Source organism: Egretta garzetta, unplaced genomic scaffold, assembly GCF_000687185.1.
Source record: "Egretta garzetta isolate BGI_Z169 unplaced genomic scaffold, ASM68718v1 scaffold814, whole genome shotgun sequence".
NCBI lineage: Eukaryota > Metazoa > Chordata > Aves > Pelecaniformes > Ardeidae > Egretta > Egretta garzetta.
Window position 1 is genome coordinate 12,093 of NW_009259417.1, and position 24,871 is coordinate 36,963.

Here is a 24,871-nt window from a genome sequence, read left to right on the forward strand (position 1 = left end):
AAAGAGGGGGAGGCAGAACCAAGGGCTTCTAAAGGAGGTGGGAGCCCCTGGGAGCTCGCAGGGATGATCCCCAGCTGGGCCAACTCCAACCTGCCATTAAGGATGCAGGAGTTTTTCCCTCAGAGCTGGGATTGTGAGAAAAATGCAGTGCCTGCAGGTAAGGACAGCAGAGCTGCTTCTTGCAAATGTGCCCCTGCCTTCCCCCGTTGTGCTCCCTGCCCACCAGTGCTGGGAACTGGGCAGGGGGAAATTTCTGCCTGGGATTGGGTTGAAGCCACAGGGGAGGAAACAGCAGTTTATTCATTCTGGTCTTGGTACAAAGCTCCCAGGTGAGAAATGTCATGCAGACACAAATGGCAATAATTAAAATTACAGAGCCCTTGACAAAGTTGTGAGGGATGCCAGCTTCTGCCCTCAGCATGAGTAAGTGGGAAGCACCAGGTGTAGGACAGGGGACAAGTGCTTTTTTAAAAAAATGAGAAACCCTCTCATAATGAGGGACAGTTGAGAAATATGGATTAGTCCCAGGCTGGTAATTAAAGTCAAGATAAGGGTGTCCTTGGGTCAAAGGTCTTATGATGACAGAGACTGGTGTTGAGAAGTCAATGCCAGCGATGAATCCTCATCTCTGATTCTTCTAATTCATATTTTAAATGATGAACCCAAAGGTACTTCCTCCAGAGACAGCTGATGATCTTTACCATTATTCCAATGTGGTTATGGGCCGTGATGCCAGGATTTTGTCTGAATTGTGGATTTGGAGCATTTGCTGTAGCGGGACAGGAACATAGTTTGTAGACGCAAGCTTGGTGGTTTTCCTTGCAGGATGATGGGGCTGCAATGGTTTTCAGCTGCTGATTAGAAGCAACATTTTGCTGATGTTCATTGCATTTGTTATTGACAAATTAAAACCTGCAGGACACTCCCAGCTGGGATGTTGTAATGTCAGTGCTTGCTTCAGAGTCAGAGGGGCAGTAAAAAAACCTTATCACTCCTAAAACTTAAATATGTAGTTGCAGGTTATTTTCATTTGGGTTTCTTGGTTGTGATAAAGTTTGAAATCGAAGGACTGTATATGATCGCTTGTCAAGTGTTAGTACAGCCAGATGCACATTGCAAGCCGAAGCGGGTCTGCTAATGGAGGGCTAACAAATCACGTGAAAGGCTAAGCTGGTACTGGGACAGCAGAGACCCCATGATGGGATGGTGGCAGAGCACACACCCCAGAGACTGGGATTTCGTGGGTGCTGCTGGTGTTGGGCTTATTGGCACTGAGGTGGGTGCTGGGGTGTGTGCCATAGCTGCTGGGCACTGGGAGCACCCTTGGGTGGTTGGTGAGATCAGCTTCTGGGGGGGGAAGGCAAGTGAGAGTTGCACGTGGGGTGGCAGGGGGGAGTTTTAATTGCTGTGGCTGGATTAAATGGTTTGTGATGACTTGTGGGAGGTGTTGAGAATGAACTTGTGAAAAGGGCTGAAGCAAGGAATAAGCAGCACCAGGCTGTCCTCCTGCCCTGGAAGGATCCACGCTCGGCTGCAGGGAGATGCGGCCATACCCGCTCTGCTCCCAGCACCTGGCTCTGCCCGCCTGCTCGAAGGCAGCTTCCCAGCCTTGTACAATTTTTCACTTTAACAACAAAGCTGCCCCTAGACTCAGCCTAGTTTTTCCATCATCCATTTGATCAAATCCTTTTAGCGGGTGACAAAATACTTTCTTGAGCTCTCTTTACAGGAAACCAATCTCTTTTCCTTTTTCAAAACCTCCCTCATTTACAGGACTCTAACAAATCCTGGGCCTTTTAAGTCCTCTCCTGTTTTATTTTTTTCCCCCCCCCCAAATCAACAGTACCATGTTTGTAGATTTTTTTTTTCAAGGGGGAGGAGGGAATAAAATACACAATACGGAGATGGGTAGGGTGTACACACTGACGCACGCCGTGCCGAGCATCCCCGTACAGACAAAAACCACGTGTGCGCGCGCACATCGAGATGCAAATGATTTCCGTGAAGCTATCACTTGTAAAGCTTGACAGAAAATAATGAGAAACACTAAATCTTTTATAAGGTCAACACTCAAGCAGCTGTCAAACAAGAAAAGAATTTAGCGAAAGATCCGCAAAAACTTCCATCGCCTCATTAAATCCAACAGGGCCGGGGCCCGGCGTGGTGAGGAGGCACCGGGGCGCCTCCGTTTTGTGTCAGTAATTTGCGGCGGAGGAAGAGGGAAGACGAAACAGCCAGCGCCGAAGGGGCCTTGGGGGAGGCTGGGGAATCGTTAGTGCGCCAGGAGCGGCCTCGGCTCCTAATTGGAAGCATTGGGCATTATCAACGGAGGATTTGCCTCGGCTCCCTGACAGCTCTCTAGGCCTGGAATGATAGCCCACTTGTCAGTGTAAAAGACCATTAAAAACAAACCATTTTGATTTAATTGGAGGCGGTGCGCTGGGGGCCCAGGTGAGGTGCTTCATCAGCTGATGTTGGCTGCTGATGCCTTTTTCCCCCTGTATTGATGGCTTTTTTTTTTCTCCCCTCCCTTTCAAAAACTGTCTAGGAAAGAGAAAGAGGTGCTGAAAGATCCTTCACAGCTGCATGGAGAGCGGCTTTCAATAGGGTTGTCAACAAATGCCATGACAAGTTAGAGAGAGGCAGGTATTTTTAAAACAGACGTTATTCTGTCCAAGATGAGCTGCGCTCGGGGGTGTGTGTTGGATTATTAGGGTTACAAATATTGTGGCTTTTCCTGGCAGGAGCGTGCTTAACCGGTTTAATGAATGGGGTTGATTTTTCTCTCCACACCTTTCTAATTCCAAGAATGAAGGGAAATGCAGGACAAGGCAGTCTGGGCTAAATGATCCTTATTTGATTCAGACCCAGGAAGGTTTCAAAAAGTGCTTGGAAATTTTTGGCTGCTGTATTTAATGCTCCATGGAGATTTGGGATTTTTTTTTTGCTTCCTGAAAATAAGGGCTATAGATGCTTGCTGGAGTTCACTGGCCACTTGGTCTGGGCAATAGTGTGAGTAAAGGAGAATTAACCCACTGGAGCTGTAACCCAGTGTGTGCCCCCCTTGGCAGATGTCCTGGGGTCAGACCAGAACTGGCAGCTTTTGCACTGACCCCAAGTGTTTGAGATTTGAATCCTGACCCTTTGCATGCCAGGCAAGAGTTTTACTTCAAACTAAGTTGTCTGTTGGTAAATGGCATCTCTGCAGAAGGCAGGACAGGTCTGTGAATGAAAGCTCAAGTCCATTTATTTAAAAAGCACTTCTGTGGATTTGTGTACAAAACAGTAGGTAGCACTGAAAGCAATGGTAGGTGCTCACCTGTAACCCAACACAGTGTGGGCGGTTTTACTGCAAGCTATGAGGCTGGAAGCACCCCAAATTTGTTCCTTCATGGGTGAATATCTCCATAACAGCAGTGGACATTGGTTGCCAACAGTTGCTTCTGCTGCCTTTGGAGACTAGGGCTTGGATATAGGTAGAGCCTGCCCTGGAGATGGTCCAGGCTGTAAGGCTGCACAGGGAGGGGTGGTGTTTTCTTGTGTCAATTAGGAGATGTTGGAGAGCAATGAAAATGGCAGAGGAATGATGGGTTACCATGTCTCAGAGACATGAGTGAGGACTGAGCATAGCAGAGGGCGGCATCAGGGTGTGATGGAGAGGTTGAGTGTCCAGGGCATGTGCAAAGGGATGCTGGGAAAGGCTGGACCATGGAAATGCTTTGCTGTGATCTGTGCAATTTCGTTGCTGGCAGGCAGAAGAAGAAAACCTGCAAAATCTGCAAGAAAATGTAGTGGTGACTGGGGCCTGGAGCCTGAATTTAGTCACAGAATGGCTGTGGTGTGGGGGGGTAACATCTCTGCTGTGGTCCCAGTGGAGATGTGTAGGGATTGTCCTCAGAGTAGCTGGGTCTCCTGCCCATTTGGAACCCTGCAGGGTGTTGTATTTTCTTTTTGCATTGTGCCTGTGGTAGGCAGGTCAGCACTGCAGGCAGCGGCGCTGCTTTGGATTGTTGCTGTGGGGCTGGGACCCACCAATTCATCTCACTTGGGCCACTGGACATCAGGTGACACGGACTTTTTTTTTTGGTTAGCCAGAATCCCAGCTGAAGGAAGTTTTGATCTGGTACCATGGTGACAGAAAGCTCTTGAACTCATTGCTTTATTCTTTAAGCACTACCCAGGGCTCAGGAGACAAGTTTTATAACACTCCATGAAGTTTTGCTGTCCTCGCACCCAGGAGGATAAATGCCGTATCCAAAAAGCCAGCCCACCATGTGCTGTGCTTATCAAGCCTAGGTTATTTAAGCAGAGTCTATGGCTTTTCTGACGAGACAACAGTTGCAAGATTACATGAGCTGTGCTTGTCAGTTCAGCTCTTTAGACAAAAATAGAGGTAAGGCATTAAAAAAAAATGTGGAACATTTTTGTGTGTATGTGTTAAACCTCAACTGTTAATTCTGATGAAGGATCAGGCTGTGAGCAGATATCGGATCCCTGGTGAGAATCAAATTCTGGAGCCCAGAATTTTGCTGCAAAGTTTATACAGTGGGGATTCCTCTAATTACTTTCAGTGGAAATTTACCTGACAGAGCTTTCCCAGGTAACGCAAGGCATATGCGGGAGAGCCGCTCAGCCGTTGACAGAGCCTTTGATTTTGTGCCAGGTTGCAAATTAAGTCTTTTGCCAAGGTACCCGAACACTTGCTCGTCAATTGCTTATCGCTTATTCATATCGCGCATCGAGCGCAGCTCGTTTCATCTGCTTGGGAAGGCAGTGCATGTTGACAAAAGTGTTGTCCAAAGTTGCTGCATTTTCTTTCCTCCCCCTGTTTGGTCAAGTAAACAAGACTGTTCTTCCTGGAAAGCCACCTTGAATGTCTGTGCAAGTTGGAGTTCTCTAATGAGCAAAGGAAAAACCCTGGTGTGTGTCAGTGACACAGGGTGCACGGAGCTATTTTGACACACGGGTGAATTCTGTCCTACATCACTGCTGCGTGAGGTGTTGCTACCAAAATCCTTCTGGACTGACTTGACAGAGCCCTAGAAATCTATTGTGTGGTGGCCAGCATTGACTTACTGGTTTGGATTGTGACTATCAAATATTCAGATGGTGGTAGGTGAAGCCTCACCCTGGGCTGGCACTGGCAAGGCTGTGAGGATGCTGGATTTTGGCAACAACACCCTTTTCCAGGGTTTGTTGACACCAGGGATGCTGTTCTGCCTGGGCCAGCATGGTGCTAGCGATGAGTGACACAGGGACAGGACACATCCCATGGACATGGGAGGCAGGAGTGGTTATTTATGTCCGTGCTGGTGCCTGAGGTACAGTTCCCAGGGAATGTAGTCCCACATTTACAAATAAATGATGTCTTGGTGCACAGTTGCAGCTGTGTTGGCAAAACCTTAGCCCAGGAGTTGTGTCACTGCAGGCAGAGCAAGGCAGAGGCCATTTGCGTTGGGGGGTGACTGAGGAAGAGGAGGGCAGTAGAAGCATCTTGCTGAGGTGAGTAAGGAGTTAACTTCTGGTTTGGTTTTTTGTGTTTTTGGTTTGGTTTTGTTTTGTTGTTGTTTTTTTACATACTCCAATTCAGCAACTTTCCCTAATGAACTGCCTGTCAGGACATGACTGGCTCCCCACAACCTGTTTGTCTCAGTGAGCTGGAGGGCCCAGGAGACTGCATGCCAGGTTGGTCCTGCGGAGCGATACACGGAGCAGGAGCGATCACCCGGGGTGGAAGAGCCTGTAAATCACCCGGTTAGCTTAATAGCGTGGGCCATTATTCTAAAGCAGTGGGGCTGAAACCTAAATCCAAATGAAAATATAGTCAATTTGTCTATACTTTACTGACTGAATGACTATGTAATGTCATGCAGCCCTGGCAATGCAGGCAGCAAGCAGATGCAATTAGCAGGGAGGGCAAAATGCTTTTGTTTTCTTCTCTTCTGCTTCCCCTGCAAGCTCTAGCATGGTGCCAGGAGATAGCCTTGCAGGGACTGAATGGAAAGTCCAGTTTAAGAGCCAGTAGTGACACCCACACCCAATTTCTGCAGGTCTCTGTCAGGGGATGGGAATAGAAGAATCCTCCTTGTTGATTTTTGTGGGTCTAAAGGAACAAAACAGCATTTTCATGCTTTGGGTTACAACCATCTCAGCAGCTGGGTGCTGTGCATTGCTCCCACCAGGCCCAGAGCAGGCTAGATGGAAAGGCATCATTCCAGATGACAGGCAGTGACTGAGTGACAAGAAGGATGAGTGGTTTGAGGACATGGCACACGTCAGCACTTTGCACCAGCCTCAGTCACATGGAAAAATAGTCCAAAGTGGGGCTATGGTCCAGGCAATGGAGTCTCTTTATATTCTTCCCAGAGTTGGAATTTGTTTCCAGGTCACGAGCATATTCTGTAATGGTCAGAGCAGGACAACATCACCGAAGGCTGAAATAATATGCAGATGGGAGTCTGCTAACAAGCTTTCTGCAAAGTGATATTTTTGTGGTTGCTTTTCCTGCTGTTTTTTGCACAGTAGGATGAAGCTATTATATACATTAAAGACAATGTTTTGGTAAAGTGCCTGCAGTGGTCAGTGCTAACCGCTGGCCTCCCCAGGCCATTGAGTCTTAAGAAAGCCATAAAGTAGCTATCCACCACCACAGGAGAGCCGGAGATAGGTTTCATGAGGACAGAAACACCACAAGACCTCCCTCACTTCTTTGGAACACTACTCTCTATCGTCACCCTTGTAAAGGAGGGATTGCTAGAGTGGCTCCTGGAGTCCCTAGGTTTGGTTGAAGGGTTTTAGGCCATTTTGTCTTTCAAGACCATTCCACCACCATCTATGCAGAACCCAACTTTACAGAGTTGGTTAAAGCACAGTTTGGAGGCTGCCAAGTGTCTTTGGGAACCATCAACTTTCTCTGGGTTGTTGCTGTTTTTAACCAGGTAAATGTTTATGGATGTTCAAGAGAACTTATTTTTCTATGGAGGAAACCATGCACTGAAACTCAACTGAGCAATGAATTTCCTGATCCAAGTTCTAACATGGGCTGTGCCTGTTAGATCTGCAGCTGGGGAAAGGCAAACCTTCCAGGTTAATGTAATGAGAAAGGAGGAGTACAGAAAATCTGCAGAGGCTCTGCAAAATGAGCTGTCCCTCCTCCCCTGGATGCTGCTCCTGGGAAAGAAAGGAAGAGGAGAGGAAGGAGAAAGGCAGAGAGAAGAAGAAAAGACTTGGAGGTCTGAGAGCTGTGGCTGGGGAAGGAACCCATCCACAGTCATGGATGAAACAAAAAGGAAAGCATGAAGAAAAACACAGGCTGAAAAATGAATAGTGATGGAAAGGTCTAGGGTGAGAGGAGCTCTAAAGAGGAGGCTTGCCCCAGTATCTCGTGTGACTTACACAATCTGTTTAACAGCAATCGGTCATGTTCTTTCCCTGACACTAGCCGCAGCAGCAGCTCTGTGCTGACAGGCAGCAGGGATAAATGATTACTGACATATGCTAATCGGACAGTCTTAGACGGGATGTAAGAGGAATACATCAAGGTGGTGCAAAACACGTTTCTTGGTCGAAACTCTCCAACTTGTACAAGTAAATTAGCTTCAGGAAGTCACAAGGCTGCTTCGTTGTTTTAAACTGCAGTTAAAAATCAACAGCATGGCAAAAAAAATAACCCCATCAGAACAAGGGCCGTGGCGGAGGGCTGAGAGGCTCTTTGCAGTGGTATCTATCAATGCCAGATATGATTTTGGCCATGTAAACTCCCTGCAGGGTTTCAGTGTTTTCAGACTTTCTGGTGTCTCCTTTCCATTCCCCTTGCCCAGCTCTTTTCCCTTCCTTCCTAAAATGCCCCCTAGCTCTTCACTTGAAGTTTCCCTGTAATTTACACCACAAACAAAGCTAATGGAATTCAAACAAGTACCCCAGAGCACAGCAGGATGAGCAGATGAATTCAGGGAGATGTTTAGATCCCATTGCTAGAACAAGAAATCTTCTCCTTGGCTCTTATTTGGATCAATTAAAGGAAGTGTCACGCACATCTGTAACCTGGCTATACCCTTTGCTCAGTCTCAGGGTAGTTTAGAGGGGTATCGAGAGTACGGACTTTCTGGAAATCTGTAATTCTTGAGGTGAAAATGCTTCTTGAAACATCTGGTGTGGTTTGAATTAGTTATGGCGAGAGCTGATAAAATGGCAGGCTACCAAAATGCAGGTTTGACCGTCCTGCTTGTGCAGGGCAGTTGTAGGGATACCAGCAGAGAACAAAAGCTTCCTCAGCACTAACGAGGACATACAAAAAGATGCTTCTCATCTGGTGAAGCTCATGAAAGTGCATGCAACAAGTTAGAAAATAAGTCATTAAGCCCTTTATCTGAGCAACTGCTGCCTGTCTTCCAGAGCTTATGGCTGCAAAAAACATCTCATCTTGCAGTCTAAAATGGGCTGATGTTGGAATACCTCCAGTGCGGGAGCATTTCATGGTCTGGGTCTCAGAGAACTCTGAGGTAAGAGCCTCGTCTCTACCTTCATTGTGTGCTAAGGGTGTTATCGGGGCATGTGGGCAAGGTTAGAAGGTGTCCCTGAGCTCAGTCAAGTGCTCCATACCTTCTCCAAGTGGGGCAGGTGCCAGAAGGACTCCTCCTTTGCAGGTAGTGGGTGTTTTCGTAAAACCGTGGTGCGAGTTTCACGCACTTTGTCTTTCTGTAACCAAAGGTAAAGAAGAATGGGTTGAAATGGCTGCTCAGCTATATACATCAGGTTGGTGTCATGCAACATAATGACACTGGGATGAGCTAGATGAAAAGTGGCTTTGAACTGATGATCACAAGTGCCTGATCTGGGGTTTCCCAGCTGTCTGGTGTGTGTTGCTCTCCTGATTAATTGCAGCTTGCAGAGCTTGATAGTCCCAGCACAAGCCAGTGCAGGTACCTGGTGAATGTTTTGGCCACTGCATGAAACCCTGGGGAATCTGTCTGCTCCATGGTGTAGAATGTAGGTTTGTGTTGCTTACCTCAGTAATTGCTGGCTGCAGGCTTCAGGAACGTGACAGAGGGAATTTAGTGATTCAAAACATCAGTTATTAATAGATAAGGTAGGGATGCACTTTCCAACATCCTAGGCTTGTGTATTCATAAAGTAGCTGCTAATTAAGAACACTGTATTCTTACACTTCAGCTATAAAGCATAGTTTGTGATGGCAGTAAGCCCATTGAAATTGGTCATTACCATATTAGCTCGACTCTTCTTTGAGCCATTAACTAATAAAACAGTCATTGGCTGCTTTTAAATGTTATTACAATATTGGTATATTTAACAGCACAGTGTTGCATTCTAACAACTGCTGCGGGTGCTGGCATCAACCAGACCATGCCAGGATCGAGGCTGCTGATGGTCCTTTGAACGTTTGTTGGCTGCGCCATTGCTTTGTCCACTGTCACAGGTAACCCGAGCAGAGCTGATGCTGTCCAAGGGACAGTCTGCAGGGCTCCTGGCATGAGGATGACATAAATACCAAAGATAATTTGAAACCTAACTCTTTGTTACAGCAGGGCCTTTCAGTATTGTGGCGATGCAGAGCGAAGCAGAGCCTCTGTTTTAATTGCTACCAGGAGTTGAAATGGGCACCCTGTGACTAGAGGCATATTGATGCAGAGAGATGCTTCATCATGGCTAGAAAGGTGGCTCTGCGGGACAGGTGCCTAAGCCTTTTGAAAGGCCTTGGCCAAAGCCCCACTGTCCTGGAGAGGTTGCTCAGCTCCTGTGTATATCTTCAGATACAAAAATACTTTTTAAAAAGCCTTCCCTCTGTCTCTAGAGCCCTTTCATGCACACACATTGCAATTTGCACCTCTAGCGTTCACTCCCACAGTGTTGCCCCACAGGACACACTCTGGCTGGAGACAGGCTCATCTTGGCTGGGAAGCAGCTAATTTTTTAGGCTTCACCAGCCTTCCAGTAGTTAGGGAGGATGGTTTCCCAGCTGATGCCCCTCTCTGTGGCTGGGAGAAGTCCTTCCACCGTGGGATGGGACAGCAGGGGTTATGCCTGGTAGCAGTGCTGTGCGCAGGAAGGAAAAGCACTGCTGGAGTACTATCACCTTTTTCTTTTCCAGTCGCTGGGCTGCTGTCAGGGCTCTCTGCTGCTCCATCCACAGCTCTTTGTATTTGTGTTGGAGGAGGTCAAAAAAGGGAGTACAAGGCCTGGAAAACATTAAAAAGATGATGATATAAACTCCAGGGTTAATGCCTCTCTTCACCTTCCCATGCCGATGCCTATCTCTGCTCCTGGAAAATTTGACTGGTGAGAACATGAATAAACCCTCGCACAGGGAAAGCTTTCTCTGTATTGAGAAAGACTCAACCCCACGTTCATTTGCAGTTAATACACCACAGCCTGCACATGCTTTTGATAACCTGCAGCAGGATTGTGCTAGGTCATTCCTCAGAACAGGCACAACTTACACCTCTGCATTTAGGGCCCATGCCCAGTGTGCTGGAAAGACCATGGAGCACCACAGATTGTGGCTCAACCTCAGGCCCTGCTATGGCTCTAGAAGAGCATTTCCCAGCTGGTGCCTCATGGTGGATAATGAAAGCACCGGGCAATGTCCAGAAGCAGAGAGCTGGCCCCTTGCATCTGTATCCCGGAGCTCAGAGGAGCAGCTCTGGCTCTGACCAGCTGAAGGTAGACCTGCTGGGTGCCCTCCAGCCTGACACAGCTGTGGCAGCTGTCTGGGAAGAACCACTGGGTGCAAAGTGTGTTTTGCTAAAATAACTCTGCTTTTTCTGTTAAAATATCACTACTGTGGTACACCAAAAAGCCGTGAATAGCTGCAATGATGGACTGGGTGAGAGGAGTAAGTGCTGTCCTAAGCAATCTGAATAAGGATAGAAATGGACTTGGTGCAGATGGTCAGGTGTCTGCAGCAGAAAGGGGAGCTGAACTGCTGAGCCCCAGCCTAGTGCCTCAGCTGCACAGACTAGGTGTATTGCCCCTTGAAACAGGGTACTGGGGAGCCTCCTGGCCAGGAGGGGACAGCAGCAGAGGAGCTGCAGATGACCATGGTTCTAGAAAAACAGTAAAAATAAAAGGCAGTTGCTTGTTGGCCAGTGTCCTGTCCAGCTGCTCTGAGCTGGCATTAACCTGACCAGCTTGTGGCAGAGCTGCAGCCTGAAATTGTTGAGCCTCGGTCCTTGCAAGTGAGGATCCTTTAACTTCATCAGCCACCTCGAGAGGCAGCTCTGGCAGTGGCAGCAGCAGGATTCTTGCCTTGAGGACAGCATATCACTTACTGCTGTGGTCGTGCTGCTGTTCTCTTCCCTCAGAAGCAAAGACTTGAAGGTGATGCAGGACCTCAAGCTTAAGCTTTATTGGTCCTTGTCCTTACACACCTCGCTTGGGAGGGACTTTTCCCATCTCAGCAGCAACCTCTGACAGTGTGGAGCCACCAGCCCCAGCTCTGCTCCCACCTGTAGCCTGCAGTGCCTTCAGGTGCAGCTCCTGTAACAGAAAGGCAATGCTCTCCCTGTCTAAATTGACTGCAAGGCACTGGGGACTTGGACTAACTGCTGGGCTGCTTCTGGGCCAGCAGCTCCACTGGAAGTGGTTTTCTGCAGAGAGAGCCCATGCACCATGGAGTGAGCTGGTGCTTTGTGGCTTTAGGCGGGAGTGGGTCCAAAATTGGTAGCAGCTAGTTTTTAGCAGTCTGGAGAATCTTTGATCACGGAGGGCGCCAGCAGCGTGTATGCAAATAGTAACTCTTCTGTTTCTTGTTCCTTCACCCCTGTGGTGACTTTTATTACTTAATTATTGCACACCACATGCTTCAAAACAGCCTAATCTATGGTCGTGTTTTCTAATGATACTAGATGTGCGATCCAGCAATATACATCCCAAGGGGGCATTCATATCAGAGAAGATATCCTTCTGCAGACCTCCTGTTTCATAGATCACATGCTGCAGGGCTTTTCAAGGCTTTGCTTACAAATCAGCTGTGCTGCTCCAGACCATTATCTGGAGACACCCTGTGCCAAAGGGGACACGGACATTTACCCTTTGCCTTCCCCTCTTCTCCCTGCTCCTTCCCTTCCAGTTTGGCATTTTGCACTGATCAGAGCTGGGCAAAATATGTGCAAAGGATAAAAAATGTGGCAAACCTGTGGTTGAGTGTCTTTTGTCTGTGTGGGTCTCCAGTCTCGTTGCGTGGTGTAAATTTTGGTAGTCCTGGCATAAGCACATGGTGAGCTTTGCATGTGTGCTTGTTTCCTCGGCCTGTCCCTTTGCTCTCCAAGGCAGGAGCTTTCCCAGTGTGCAGAAAAAGCAGGGAGGAACTCAGGGAAAACATGGAGCCTTTGTGTGTAGCATGTGATTATTGATTTTTGTGGTAGCTGAATGTGTTTTCACACCTCTATGGAGGTGACTTTTACCATCTCCAGTGGACCAGCCAGTTGATGACTGATTAGTCCACAGCTGGCTTGTAAGTAAATGCTTGAAAGGACACATTTGGGTTGATGCTCTTCAGAGGTCCTTCCCTGCCGTGTGATTAATCGCATTTAAGTCCTGATCCAGCAAAGTATAGAATCATGCCTGGAATAATACACGCATGAACTGCCTCTTTGAAATCAGTGGGAGTGACTCGTGTTGTTGTACACGTAAGCTCTGGTGGAGCTGTAGGATGCGAGGCTTCGTTTGGTTTTCCTGCCTCCTTTGAGAGGAATACTGAGAAAGTGGGGAAGAGCAGGAGTTACTGGGTAACACGATGCTTTGACTAAGGCTACCGGAGAAATTTCAGCGAGGCGGCGTTTTCTTTGTAGGTCAAACGCTGATCTCATCGGAGCGGATGGGGAATTTTGGCCCCGGTATCGGTGCCGCTTGGCAGTGTGGCAGTATTTCTCATTTGCAGCCACCCTTTGGGAAAATGTCCTCTTGCCTTAGTGTTACTTAAGGACAGGAATGAACGACTTGCGTGTTCTGTTTCCTTTTGTCACCCTGCCCAGATGTCACTCCTCTGAACTGGGAGGATTTTGCTGTTATCTGCAGATACTGAGGGGAGAGCGGAGGAAGCAGCCGCTGAAAACACTTACTGTGGATTAAACCCCATCTCATTCAGAGTACCTCAGATCTCCTTGTTTTGGCACAAGCACCCTGCCACAGACAGGAAAGGCGAAGAAGTTCTGATAGGATGTAACAAATTATTTATAATTGTGGAAAAAATAATCAGCTGCTTCCTTTTATACTCAAATAGTTGGAGCCACTTCTAATGTTGACATTTCCTAAATATTTTACAATTTATCTGTGCACATTTTCAAAACTATTATCCTTGAAACAGTTCCTGTCTCTTTAATAGAGTCTCACTCCAATTTACTTTCAAGAGTCAGGGTACAGACCTATTTTCCACTGAAATGACAAGCGCCTGCTAGCTTGGTTATACAATGCGGTATGCTCGTCTGCCAGAAATCTCCTGGAAATGAAACTGCAGCCTCCTAATAGGCTATTTTACTGTGAAAACAATGTTAAAAAGTATAATAAAGTATTAACAATATTAAAATAAAACAGTGTAGGCCCTAAATGAGCTACAAACTAGTTAAATCTATTCTATTCAATATGAGCCTTCAGTGCTTTGCAGCTGTTACCTCAGAGCTGGGATTTATCTAAAATGAAGGCACCAGGGACATGCAAGAGAAATGGTAATTATAATTTGCAAACATTAGGCTGACACTTTTTTGTGTATGTGTGTATAAATTCTGACAGCTGTGATTTGTGCCATGCCAAATAGTGCTCCACCGAGCTGGGAAGGACTCCCTTTCTGGCAGGCCATCCTCAGAGCAGCAGCTCATTAAAACTTTGGAGAAGGAGAAGTTGCCGAAAACAGGAAGGCGTCAGAACCATCTGAGGGACTTTTGGTACACGCTTGTTGAAAGGTGTTTGAGAAGAGAGCCTTGGGTCTGACAAACTGGAATTTTAGTACGCCTCTCCGTTCACAGCGGGGCAAAATAATTGGTCATCAGTGACTACTAATTTGGTTTAGTAGCCAGAGGCGGTTTTTTTCTTCCCAGAAAATCAATGACAGTGCCGAGGTCTGTTCAACGTGATTCAGCTCAAGACGGGTCCTCATTTAGCTCTTGATGCTTCTTCCACTGGAGACAGCTATTTTGTTAAAATGAAATTAAAATCTGTCTATAATACTTGGCTCAGGGTGCGGTACCCGTCAATGCCATGCTGCTCTTGAGGTTTCAGGGTTGTCAGTCTCCCCTCAAACTTATTTTCAAAGGTTTCTGTATCAACTGAAAATAAGGTGTTTGGCAAAGGTGGATACAAAGGTCTTTGCTCAGGAAGGGGGTTTATACCAGCTTAAAAGGCGCGATCAATTTGATTGGTAATTTGTGTTGTAAAAGGGTAAAAACTTGACTTGTGATTGCCTTTTTCTTGTATTATTCAAAAGCACAGGGGCTTGTAAATATTTTAGTGCAAACTTCAGCCCTTGGATTTTCCAGGTAGGTCTCCAGCCAGTGCAGACTCTTCCTGCTGCTGGGCAGGACGGGCTCCGGTGGGGAGCAGAGCGAGGGAGCAGAGGACGTGTGTGGACATCGACTCCTGGCAGCTGTGCAGCTGCTTGGGCTGCATCAAAAACACCGCATTAATTTCAATGGCAGCATAGTGGCAGCAGGATCTGGCCCTGCACTGCTGCTTATGCAGTAGATAAATCATGTAATTGAATTTTTTTTCAGTTATGATATTAAAACTGTGTTGCAACACCACTGCCTATCCTGAAACTTTAACCCTTTCTTGAAAGGTTAATGAGGTTTCAGGGGGGTTTAGTCATAGAATCATTGAGGTTGGAAAAGACCTTTAACATTGAGTCCAGCCAAGTCCTTGCTGCTGTCCTTCCATCTAGGACGATCTGCTTTTGCTGCACAGCCAGGATCTGTCTTTAGGGTATTCTCTCCACAGGGGAGATAGGCACAGGGGGCACCACCTTTGCATTCCTTTCTTGTATACTTCACGATGGGAAGGATTTGTCCAGTGGTGGTAGTGTCCATATAGAGATCTTCCCCTGGCTTGTGGCTGGGACAGCCAACCAGCTCCCACCACCTCAGGTTGGTTTCTTATTGGGAACCAGTTTGTTCTCCAGCATCTCTGGAGTGCAGGGCTCCTCAGTGCAGCCAGCGCAGATTATCTTCAGCAAATAAAGCACAAGCTGGGGTCTGTGATTCTGCTTGGGGCCTTGGGGTACCACCAACGCAGGCAGCAGTAAGGCATTAATGCTCAGGTCCCTCTGCCCTGAAAGGGGGCTGATAGCACAGGAAAACTCTGATTACAGCTCCCTTGTACTGCTATATTGTCTCCCTTCCTCCCTCGTTACTGATGGGCTGGAGCTAGCCATCTATCTACCATTAATTTTTCCTTGTGTGAGAGCCGGCTCGGCCCCGGCATCCCCCTGCAAACTGCCTGGCTCTGCCTTGCCTTAATTGTTCCCCTTTGGCCAGTGGACCTGTCTCTTCTAACAAGGGCAGCGAGGAGGGCCGAGGTAATTGAAGCACTTAGCCACACTCCCAAGCATCGCCTCCTGCAGCTAATTAGGAAAGAGGGCCGCTGGGCTCTTCGTTATTTCTTTTAATTGTTTGTGGGTTTTGCATAACAGTGAATGGCAGAAGAGGGATGTGTGGTTAGTGGTGAATTCTTGACTTTGAAATTTGTATAAAAGGTCACTTACAATTTGTTAACGCTTTCACAAGAGTGAATTCAATTAGCAGCTCCGGCAGTCCCCGCACACACACGTGTGGGTGTGTTTGTAAGGAGAGGGAGAGAGATGGCAAAACAAGCAGGGCGTGAATGTAAAGGCTCTTCATTTTCCTAAGAAGCTTGTGGACTATATGGTAAAGTTATAGGCCCCTTACAGCTTTATGGTCCTCTAAATAGGTCCTGGCAATAAACCCATGGAGAGGCCTGAAAGATCATTTTTAAATGATCTCCACTTGTCCTCACTTTCCATTAACCACTGAAGAAAATAACAAGAGAAAAATTGGTAGAAAACACTCGGGGACCAATTTTTTTTTGCGGTCTTTAGGCTGGCAAAACTCTCAGTTGAAATAGTGGGTCTTTCTCCCGTGTGGCAGCTGCAGGATCTGTGCTGTCGAAGCACTGATTACTCTGAATTTCTGAAGCTTCTTTACAATCCTTGTAATTTGGATGAGGAAATAACAATATAAATTATTTCACTGTGGGCAGCCAATGAGGCAGTGGCTTCTTCTAAGTGTCAGAGGATCTGTTATTTTGCTCAGAGGGCTCATATGTATAGAACAGTAAAAAGAATAAAATCCATTGTAAACATGCACTTTAAAAGATTTATCAGATACTCATAGCTGTACTTAGGAGTACACATGGTTACAAGAGCACCAATTTGCTTTACTATTCCCTCCCAGGCCCAGAGTGAGATGTATACTTGGATTGGTCCTAAATGCACACATGGAAACATGTGTCTTGCAGTGAAGATGCCATGCCAGCTCTTACCCATTAAATAACTGGCTTCACAAGCTGGAATGTGGGCATTAGCAGTGATTTTTGGGTTGGACATACCCTTTGGCTGACTTAATTGAAGATTATTTAGATTTGTCTTCAACACATTTGTCTCCTGACTGGGAATCTGCTGTTACCCTGTGAGAAACTCAGGGGGAGATGTGATTATGGGGCAGAGCTATTCTGCCTGGAGGTCTCAGTCCATGGCTGAGAGTGAACAGTGCTCAGTCTGCAGCCATCAACAAATGCAAAACATCCTGGTGAGTAAAAAAAACCAAGAAAAAAGCCCCACAACACTGAGCAAAACAAATCAAAGAGCAAGGTCTTCCCCTTGACCTCCATCCCATGCTTGAATCTCTCCGGCTGGGTGGGAACATTACTTCATTTGAAAGGAAAAGATGTCAATGAGGGCTGAAAAGCTTTGCTTTCACAAAAAGGATTCTGTGGTTATTTCCCCTTGACCCAGGTGTTCATTGTACAGACTGCAGAAGCAGAAGTTTGCAAGGGAAAAAGTCCACTTGTGGCAAGAAGTAGTCTTAGATGGTAAAAGTTTTGGTAGAAATTTTTCAGCCAGCTGTAATCAATGGAGATAAACCCATGGACAACAGACAGTCTGTGTGAGAGTAAATTACTTTCCTATTCAGTATAGTGCAACTGGTAATAAGGGATCTAAATCTCTATTCTTTAGATCTTTTTTTCCCAGCTCGGTGGCTGGTGTGCAGGACCTGAACCTTATGCCAAACCATGACTTGGCTGTTTATCTTCTCTTAATCCGGGAGCCTGAAGTAGTCAGAAATTGTTACAAGTGCAGTAAATAACTACACTGAAGGAGAACCAGTATCTTCATGGTGCACTGAGGATTTTTTGAAGGGGGTAACAGGTCTTTCTGCCCAACCAGATGCTGCAGCCACCAGGACACAAGGCAGCACGATCCAGGTGGATGAGGCTGGGAGCTCTGTGGTAGCTAATGTACGCAGAGCGATGCGAGCACATACCCAGCCTGGAATGTCTCCAGTAGAAGAAAATGATTCTTGAAATAGAAATTCTTATCTTAGCAATGTGCGGATGGTGGCAGAGACACAAAGTGCCTTTCACTGTGGAACTGGATAGGATATGCAATTACCTCAACTGATGAGAGTCCTATTTTTTTTTTTAACTTGGTTGCATTTTTCTGGTCCCTTCAGCCTGACAGTGGTTCCAGTCACTATGTTACACTTTTATAATTTGTTTTGTCAGTGCTCACATTTTTTTTTCTAAAACTTTTGTTTGCCCCATCTTTTGAATTTTTGTATTTTTACGCTCTCTTTATTTGTTTGGCTTCCAGAGACCAGATGTGGGCTTGCTGTAATATTCATCTTTCTTGCCTGTCCAAGCTTGTGCGGATGGTGGCAGAGACACAAAGTGCCTTTCACTGTGACAGGAGATGATATGTGCAATTACCTCAACTGATGAGAGTCCTATTTTTTTTTAACTTGGTTGCATTTTTCTGGTCCCTTCAGCCTGACAGTGGTTCCAGTCACTATGTTACACTTTTATAATTTGTTTTGTCAGTGCTCACATTTTTTTTTCTAAAACTTTTGTTTGCCCCATCTTTTGAATTTTTGTATTTTTACGCTCTCTTTATTTGTTTGGCTTCCAGAGACCAGATGTGGGCTTGCTGTAATATTCATCTTTCTTGCCTGTCCAAGCTTTTCCTGGTGGGTTCTTTCCAGGAACACCCTTTGCTCTTCAGTATTGTTTCTTTGACATATATTTGCAGCTGGTCTACAGCTAGATTAGCTTTTTTCCAGGGCCACATATTAATGACCTGAAATGTTCTTCAAATGTCTTAAAAATGAACCTACCAGTGCACACTCTGTGCCAAAGAGATGCTGGAAATATCTGAGCACCTTCTGGGCAGCTTTCTAAACTTTGTTCTGGCTGCATGCAAACATCATGGACACTTTGGGTGGAAAGGCCACTTGTAAAGCAGAAGCATGAGGACTGAAACCTCCCTTCTCAGGGAAGGTGAAAGCTAAGGACAGAGCAGCCAGTTAAGCCAGGAAGCTGCAGGGATGGACAGGGTAACAGCTGAGCTGCTAAAGGCCAGCAAGACAATTGTCAACAGAGCATTAGGACAATTGCAAATGATACAAAGAAAAGAGGAGGTACTGGATAACTGATGCCCTTGGCCAATTGTAACATTTGAAGAGGAGAGATTGCAGTGATCAAATGCTTTAGAGGGGAGTTTGCTGCAGAAACATGGTGAAAGCAGCTGCCGAAGGATTAAGACCTGTTTTAGAGAATGGGAGGTGGAATGTTAGGAGGAGATGAAGTTAGAAGGAAAATGGGATGTAAAATTCACGAAAGGGATGGTTGAAACGAAGGCAGACGGTAGGGGGGACCCGGCAGGAGACATGGGGATGACAGAGTGCCAGGGAAATCCTGCCAGCACACCCAAGGTCAGCCCAACCTACAGGCCAACTGCCAAGTGGATGGCAGCACGTTGGAGGCAGGGTTATGGCCATGCAGGGTTTGAAGGAGGTACAGGTGTGGGATGGCAGAGAATGGCACGTCTGTGCGGTCCTTGCATCCAGGAATATGTTCTGGGCCATAGTATGCAGAATTAGGAAACTTGCACTATGAAGAGGCAAATGAAAGCTTTTCTCTAAAAGCAGCCCTGGAAATGCTGGACAGTGTGCTCGTGCTGAGGATGCACTCTGCACTGCTAGCTTCTGGGGAGAAAATTTGTGCTTGGAGTACCAACTGTGTGCTGGTGTGTTTTGGCTTCAAACTCCTTGTGTGACCTTGTGCAAATCAATATAATCCAAAATCCAGCTGTAGTTAGCATCCATATCTTTGTACATACTTCTAGTTCCAAGAATGACCATTTAATGTCTGCTAATTTCAGTGCACAGTGAACTTCAATCAGGTAAGGTAGTTAGGATAAATGTGGGTCTGGACATCTACTGGAGTTTCCAAATGCACCTTGAATGCCAAGCTGTATTGACACAGACCTGGAGGTCTTCACAGACCCCCTGTGTCTTTAGATCTCCAGTACGATCAAAACCCAGCCCACTTAGTGCCCTGCATCCTCCCTCTTGTAAAACAAGGTCATTACACAAAGACTATGGGGGCTGAACACACCTGCTAGTAGCACTGTGTTGTGGGGTTATTTTAAATGAAAGGACCTAGGACTTGGGTCTAGGAGGACAGCAACCCTAATCCACACACATCTTACAGCTATGTAACGTGTCATGCCCAGAGCACATGGACAGGATGGGTTTAGCGCCTGGAGGGGAGGTATTGCCAACGATGGGCATTTTCCTTGAAAGAAAACCTGTAGACTATTTGCGGTGGGGCTGAGGGCTGCTGAAGCTGAGCATGCATGCGCTGTAAGGTGGTTGTTACCCCAGCGCCTGCGCTCAGTGGACACGTGCTCTCTTGCAAATTGTGGCTTGCACAAGGCAGCTCTTGTAGAGATCAGAAGCTGGAGTGTGAATCAGGGGAGCCTGACTGGAGGACGCCCCATGGGGGAGGCTGGGACCCTACCATATCCTCGTTACTGCTGACCTTGGCATGAGCACTGCCTGCTGATGGATCGGCTATGGAGCTGGACAAGACCCTGGGGAACCACTGTATTATCTATTATTGTCCCATCAGTGCCTCCCCTGACCCCTCCCAGCTCTGAATGCCACAGGCATCAGGGAGGGAATAAATCTCTGTCTGATACTGAGAGAGAGAAGGAAGCGAGAGCAGGAAAAAGGAGAGATGAAAAATGTCTTTTTTATGACTCTCACAACAAAGCTGGCCACATGATTCGTAGCAAATATTTCTCTGGGAAAAGGGAGGGAGAGAATGGGGGGAATCAGCAAAAAAGCAGAGCTGGTTCTCTCCCCTGGAAGATGCCCATGGGGAATTAATAGAGAGGTATGGGTGACCTTTGAAGGTAAATATCCCAGGAAAGAAAAGAGGCCTGAAAGCTTCAAAAAGCTCACTCCAGTGTCTGATGCTGCCTTGCGAAATGCTCCATGCAGCACACGTCCACCATGAATGGAAAGCAGAGGCGTAAGTGATCTGCCGTGCTAGAGGGAGCAGCGGGGCCAGGGCGTGATTAATAAGGCACTAATAGCAACCACAGCATTTGTGTTCACTTCTATTTGAGATGATCCAGGAGAGCTTGTACTTGTGAGCCTGGGGAGAACTCCTGACCTTGGTGTCTTTAGGAAACAGAAGCCTTTAGCAGCGTAGCCCAGGGTCTGAGAAGGGGCTGGAGATATGTTGCCAGGGCTCAAGAAGCCCCCTGCACGTTACCCACTGACAGCTCCAAGACCACAAACACATTCCTGTGACAGCTGCTGAGTTGTTTGAGCTTATAACCCCCAGTGCTGCTGTTCCCAGGGAGGCAGCCCAGCCCTGAGGCTGTGTTCTGGCAGTAGCTGCAATTCCAGCTGCACAGAAGAGCTGCAACAGGGCTGGAAGTGCAGACTGAGAGGGTTTGCACCGGGGCTCTGGGGACTGTCCCAGAGCATTGCCATCACCAGACAGGGTGGCTGCAGCAACTTCCAGTGCGATGGGAAGGCACCTTTGCTCTCTGGCCTTCTCAGCTATACTGTCTGTGCTGTGCCTTGGGCTAGGGAATGATATACAGGCTCTGTTCTTGCTGAAAAACTTTGCTGTGCCAGAGATGTTTATCAAAGTGGACATTTCTAAAGGCAAGCGTTTGGAGTCATGGAAAAAACCCTTATGCCACCATTCTCTTCTGTCCCCAGACAAGCATGTACCTTAGCTGCGAGTGCCTTCCCAATTAGCAGCACTAAGAATGCAGCTGGAGCAGGGCTTAGAGTCTGAAAGCAGAAGTAACTTGAATCCATTGACAACCAAGTAATTTTTAACAGGGCAGGTCTTGCTGAACCTGGTCAGTTGTGACTAGGGACAGTCTTGGGCTGGGGAGTGCTCACCGAAGCTGGTATCTTTAACTTGCCAGTCATAGAAAAGTGTGTTAAATTCCCACTTTTACCAAAATAGCTCTAACAAGTCCTTGGTAATCCCAGTAATTTGATTTTGTCTATAACGTGCTTTTAAAGTAAAGGGATAAATACAATCAGTCAGCATAAAAGGTAGCTATTAAGGAGCAGGCAAGTTGTACAATAATAACTTTAAATTAAAAGCCCTTTCCCACTACTTCTGCTGTTGTGGGGTCTGCAGATTTTCCTTAAAACTTTTGAAACGTGTCTAGACTTCTTACAGGCAGCCATTTAACCTCCGTTTATGAAGAAATAAAGCAAAATTGATGTTGATTTTTGTCTACATTGGGGGATACTTTTGCAACATAAAAGCCCTTTTGCCTGCAATTTGCAGAGCAGCCCTGTCACATCAGTGAGGGCTGATACTGATAAAGATAAAGCTTTATAGCTGGGGCATTTGCAGCTAACAGCAAGCTAATGCTACATTTTCATTTTGATGCAATTAATGTTAATGTCTGCTACGAAAATTGTCATTAAATACCATTTTAAAATCCATTCAATTTGCATATGCAAAGCCCATTTACTATCATGTAAAATACAGAGTGTCGTTCATCATGTCTTTTCTCTAGAATTTGTAGCTGTTATTTTTCTGGTAGTGATTATTATCCAGCTCTTAAAATGAAATCTAATGTCTGGTCCAGACCTGCACAGAGCAAGGAAACTCTCTGTGCTCCAGCAGCAGCAGGGCTCCTTCAGAGCCCCTTTCAGAGGCTTTGAGCACTTTTTTGTGTTGGACTCGAACTGGCTGTTCCAACTGACATGGCCTCCAGCCTCTCTCATGGAGGACAGGCAGCAGAAGGACCTAGAAGTCAGTCTAAGCAAGGTGCTGATGTTCTCCCCTGCAGATTCCCTGTTGCACGATTCCCTGTGAAAAATCAGCACAGCAGGCAGTTGGGAGCTGGTACATGATGGGGACATTAAATGGGTCACTTCTAAATGCTGCACCTGTTCGAACCTCAGGCAGGGCTCAGGTATGCTGGATGCTTTATAAAAATATTTTGGAAGACGCCGTGATGCAAAAGACCTAACTTGGTGTGAAGCCTTAAATGTCCTGCTGCATTGCGAGGGATGAGCGGGTAGGCTTATGTCCTTCTAGAGGGGTTTCTGGGGTACCAGCTCCCCTCCAGCCCTTGGGACGGAGCCCAAGAAAGCAGAAGAGAGAGCAGTGGAAAGTTTCTTTGCCTCCATGCTGCTGTACTACCAGTTTTTGCCCAATGCAGGGAGATGGGAGAGCACAGGATAAAGAACTTGAACTCATCCTTAACTGCACCGGAGTATTTCAACCAGTGCAAACAGGTAGAAATGCTGTGGCTCCGATTTTCTGACCCTGGGAAGCCGTTATTCTGGCTTACAACTCTTCATGTTCCTTTAACTTAAAGGATTGGCATATTTTTAAGAGGTTCTAAGTCCTTAGTGCCAGAGGTGAAATGGGGATATGTTGTGGCATGTAGATTACATTTAGGTAGTTGATTGTCTGACACACAGGTACAATCAGACATGGAAGTGATGCTGTGACTAAATTGCAGCTTGCCCAGGTTCAGGAGACTTCTGGTTTGGGGGCTCTGCTACCTGAGATGTGGGGGAGATGCAGATGTGAGGGTAAGAAGGGATAATCTCACTCTGAGAGGGGCCCCAGGCCTTCCCCCTTACCGTGTTGTGATGCCATAAGTAAAGTCTGCAGGCACTTTAGGAGGACTTCTCTTGAAGCGACTATATTCATCATCTTTGCACCGAATGTCCTTGGCCTTGTAGTACAAATTAAATTCACGGGCTGTGGTATAACCGGCCTTCAGAGCACCACAGTTCATGGTGATAAAGTCTCGGGGCATCTTCTGAACTAAAGCAGTCCTGGGCTTCACCGTGTTCCAGTGGCCTATTGCTGCAGATGGAAGGAAACACGAGAGGTAGAGAAAAAGATCAGGCATCCTGGGTAACTCCTATTTGGGAAGGCAGGCTGATATTTGTGCCTCATGCATAAGGGGCTTGCGTGGCTTGTATGCGTTTTGCCATGGTTTCACTGTGGAGTGAACTTTGTATCCTATCCCACTGCATTTCATATGGGGACATCTCCCATCTGAATTGGATGTCTTCTCACCCTCCACCTTGGCTTGCTCAGCAAGTCTGATTTCACAGGGGAATTATCCCTGAGAGCACAAAGTAGGAGCACTCTCAAGTTATGAAAGTGGCCACATGTATCACCCTTTACAGGTGCTGTACCCTGCTCTGCTTGGGCTCTGAGTGATCCTATAAAGGTTTCCAATATAACAGAGAAGCTTTACTAGTCACCAAGCAATTCAGGTGATATTAATGAAAGTGGATGAATGTTGGATTTCTTCACCTTCAGCTCGATGAGAAGTAATAAAGAGCACTGGGAAGGAGAGAAGAGTCCTTATTATAGCATTAGGTCTTTACATGTCTATATTTTAGCGGTGTTGTCATACCTTCAGGGACTCCTCCATCTGTGCTGTGGATGTACAGCCCATAGGAAAAATCAAAGCCTGGCAGGGTGTAGCAGTTTCTCTGGGGCTTCCCCAGTTCTGCCTGCAGAGGAGTGAAGTTAAAGAAGTGTAAAGACCTTTCCTGATAAGTTAGAGCCCCTGAAAATAAAAAATTTGTAACAAAACGCAGCCACAAGTACCAGGAGTGGCTCTGGGTTCCCTTGGCGTGAGTTTGAATCTCACTGTCTGGACACAAGCAAGTGTGACAGTGCAAAAGGAGAACTCACAGCCATGAGGCTTCACCAGAGCTGAAGCCTAAGGGATGCTGAATTTCACACAAGTTTTTACCTGAGTTATAAAGTGATCTAGCCTTGCTGGAAATAGGGAGCCTGACTTGATATATTCAGACTTGAAGTTGCCTTGTTTGTTTAGCTTCTCCTTTGGCTGGGATGCCCAGCCGTGGTGTCTGCTGGGGAAACTCTGCAGCTAGTCTTAACTTTCCTTTGAGTTATTTCATCTCCAAGTTGTGCACCCTCCCAAAACGCTGGCACAAACTTCCCCAAGCACAATCATGTCACTGCTTCTGCCTGGGAATAATCAAGACGCAAGACATGCTGCAGGGGGAGGATAAGAGGGATGGAGAAGGGGGAGCAGAGCTTGGGGGTTATAGCACAGAAAAGAAGAGAACTTGAGCTCAATAACCTCATTTCTATTTAGTTTTAAAATGAACTCTCCCCCAGCCCATGTGCGTCCCAGCCTGGTGGTGTCTGTGGGATTAACTGACCTCCCTTCACCCCTTTGTCTCTACCCTCCCATCTCCATGGTGAAGTCACTGCAGGACGTGTGTGTCTTGAAACCTTATTGCTGCTTGAAAGGGAGGCGGTGGAAGAGGGAAGGGACAAAAGCCTGGGAGCC

The 24,871-nt window shown here is 46.7% G+C and overlaps 1 protein-coding gene across 1 annotated transcript in view; it reads right to left on the reverse strand.

The window, feature by feature from the left end:
- Positions 1–24,871, reverse strand: part of CFAP77 (cilia and flagella associated protein 77) — a 27,601-nt gene that overhangs the window by 1,180 nt on the left and 1,550 nt on the right. Inside the window, exons 2-5 of the mRNA XM_035892401.1 lie at positions 23,960–24,059; positions 23,169–23,397; positions 10,094–10,196; positions 8,602–8,697 (exon numbers count right to left, since the gene is read on the reverse strand). Coding sequence (XP_035748294.1) covers positions 8,602–8,697; positions 10,094–10,196; positions 23,169–23,397; positions 23,960–24,059 — 528 coding nt within the window. The remainder of the gene's footprint in view (positions 1–8,601; positions 8,698–10,093; positions 10,197–23,168; positions 23,398–23,959; positions 24,060–24,871) is intronic.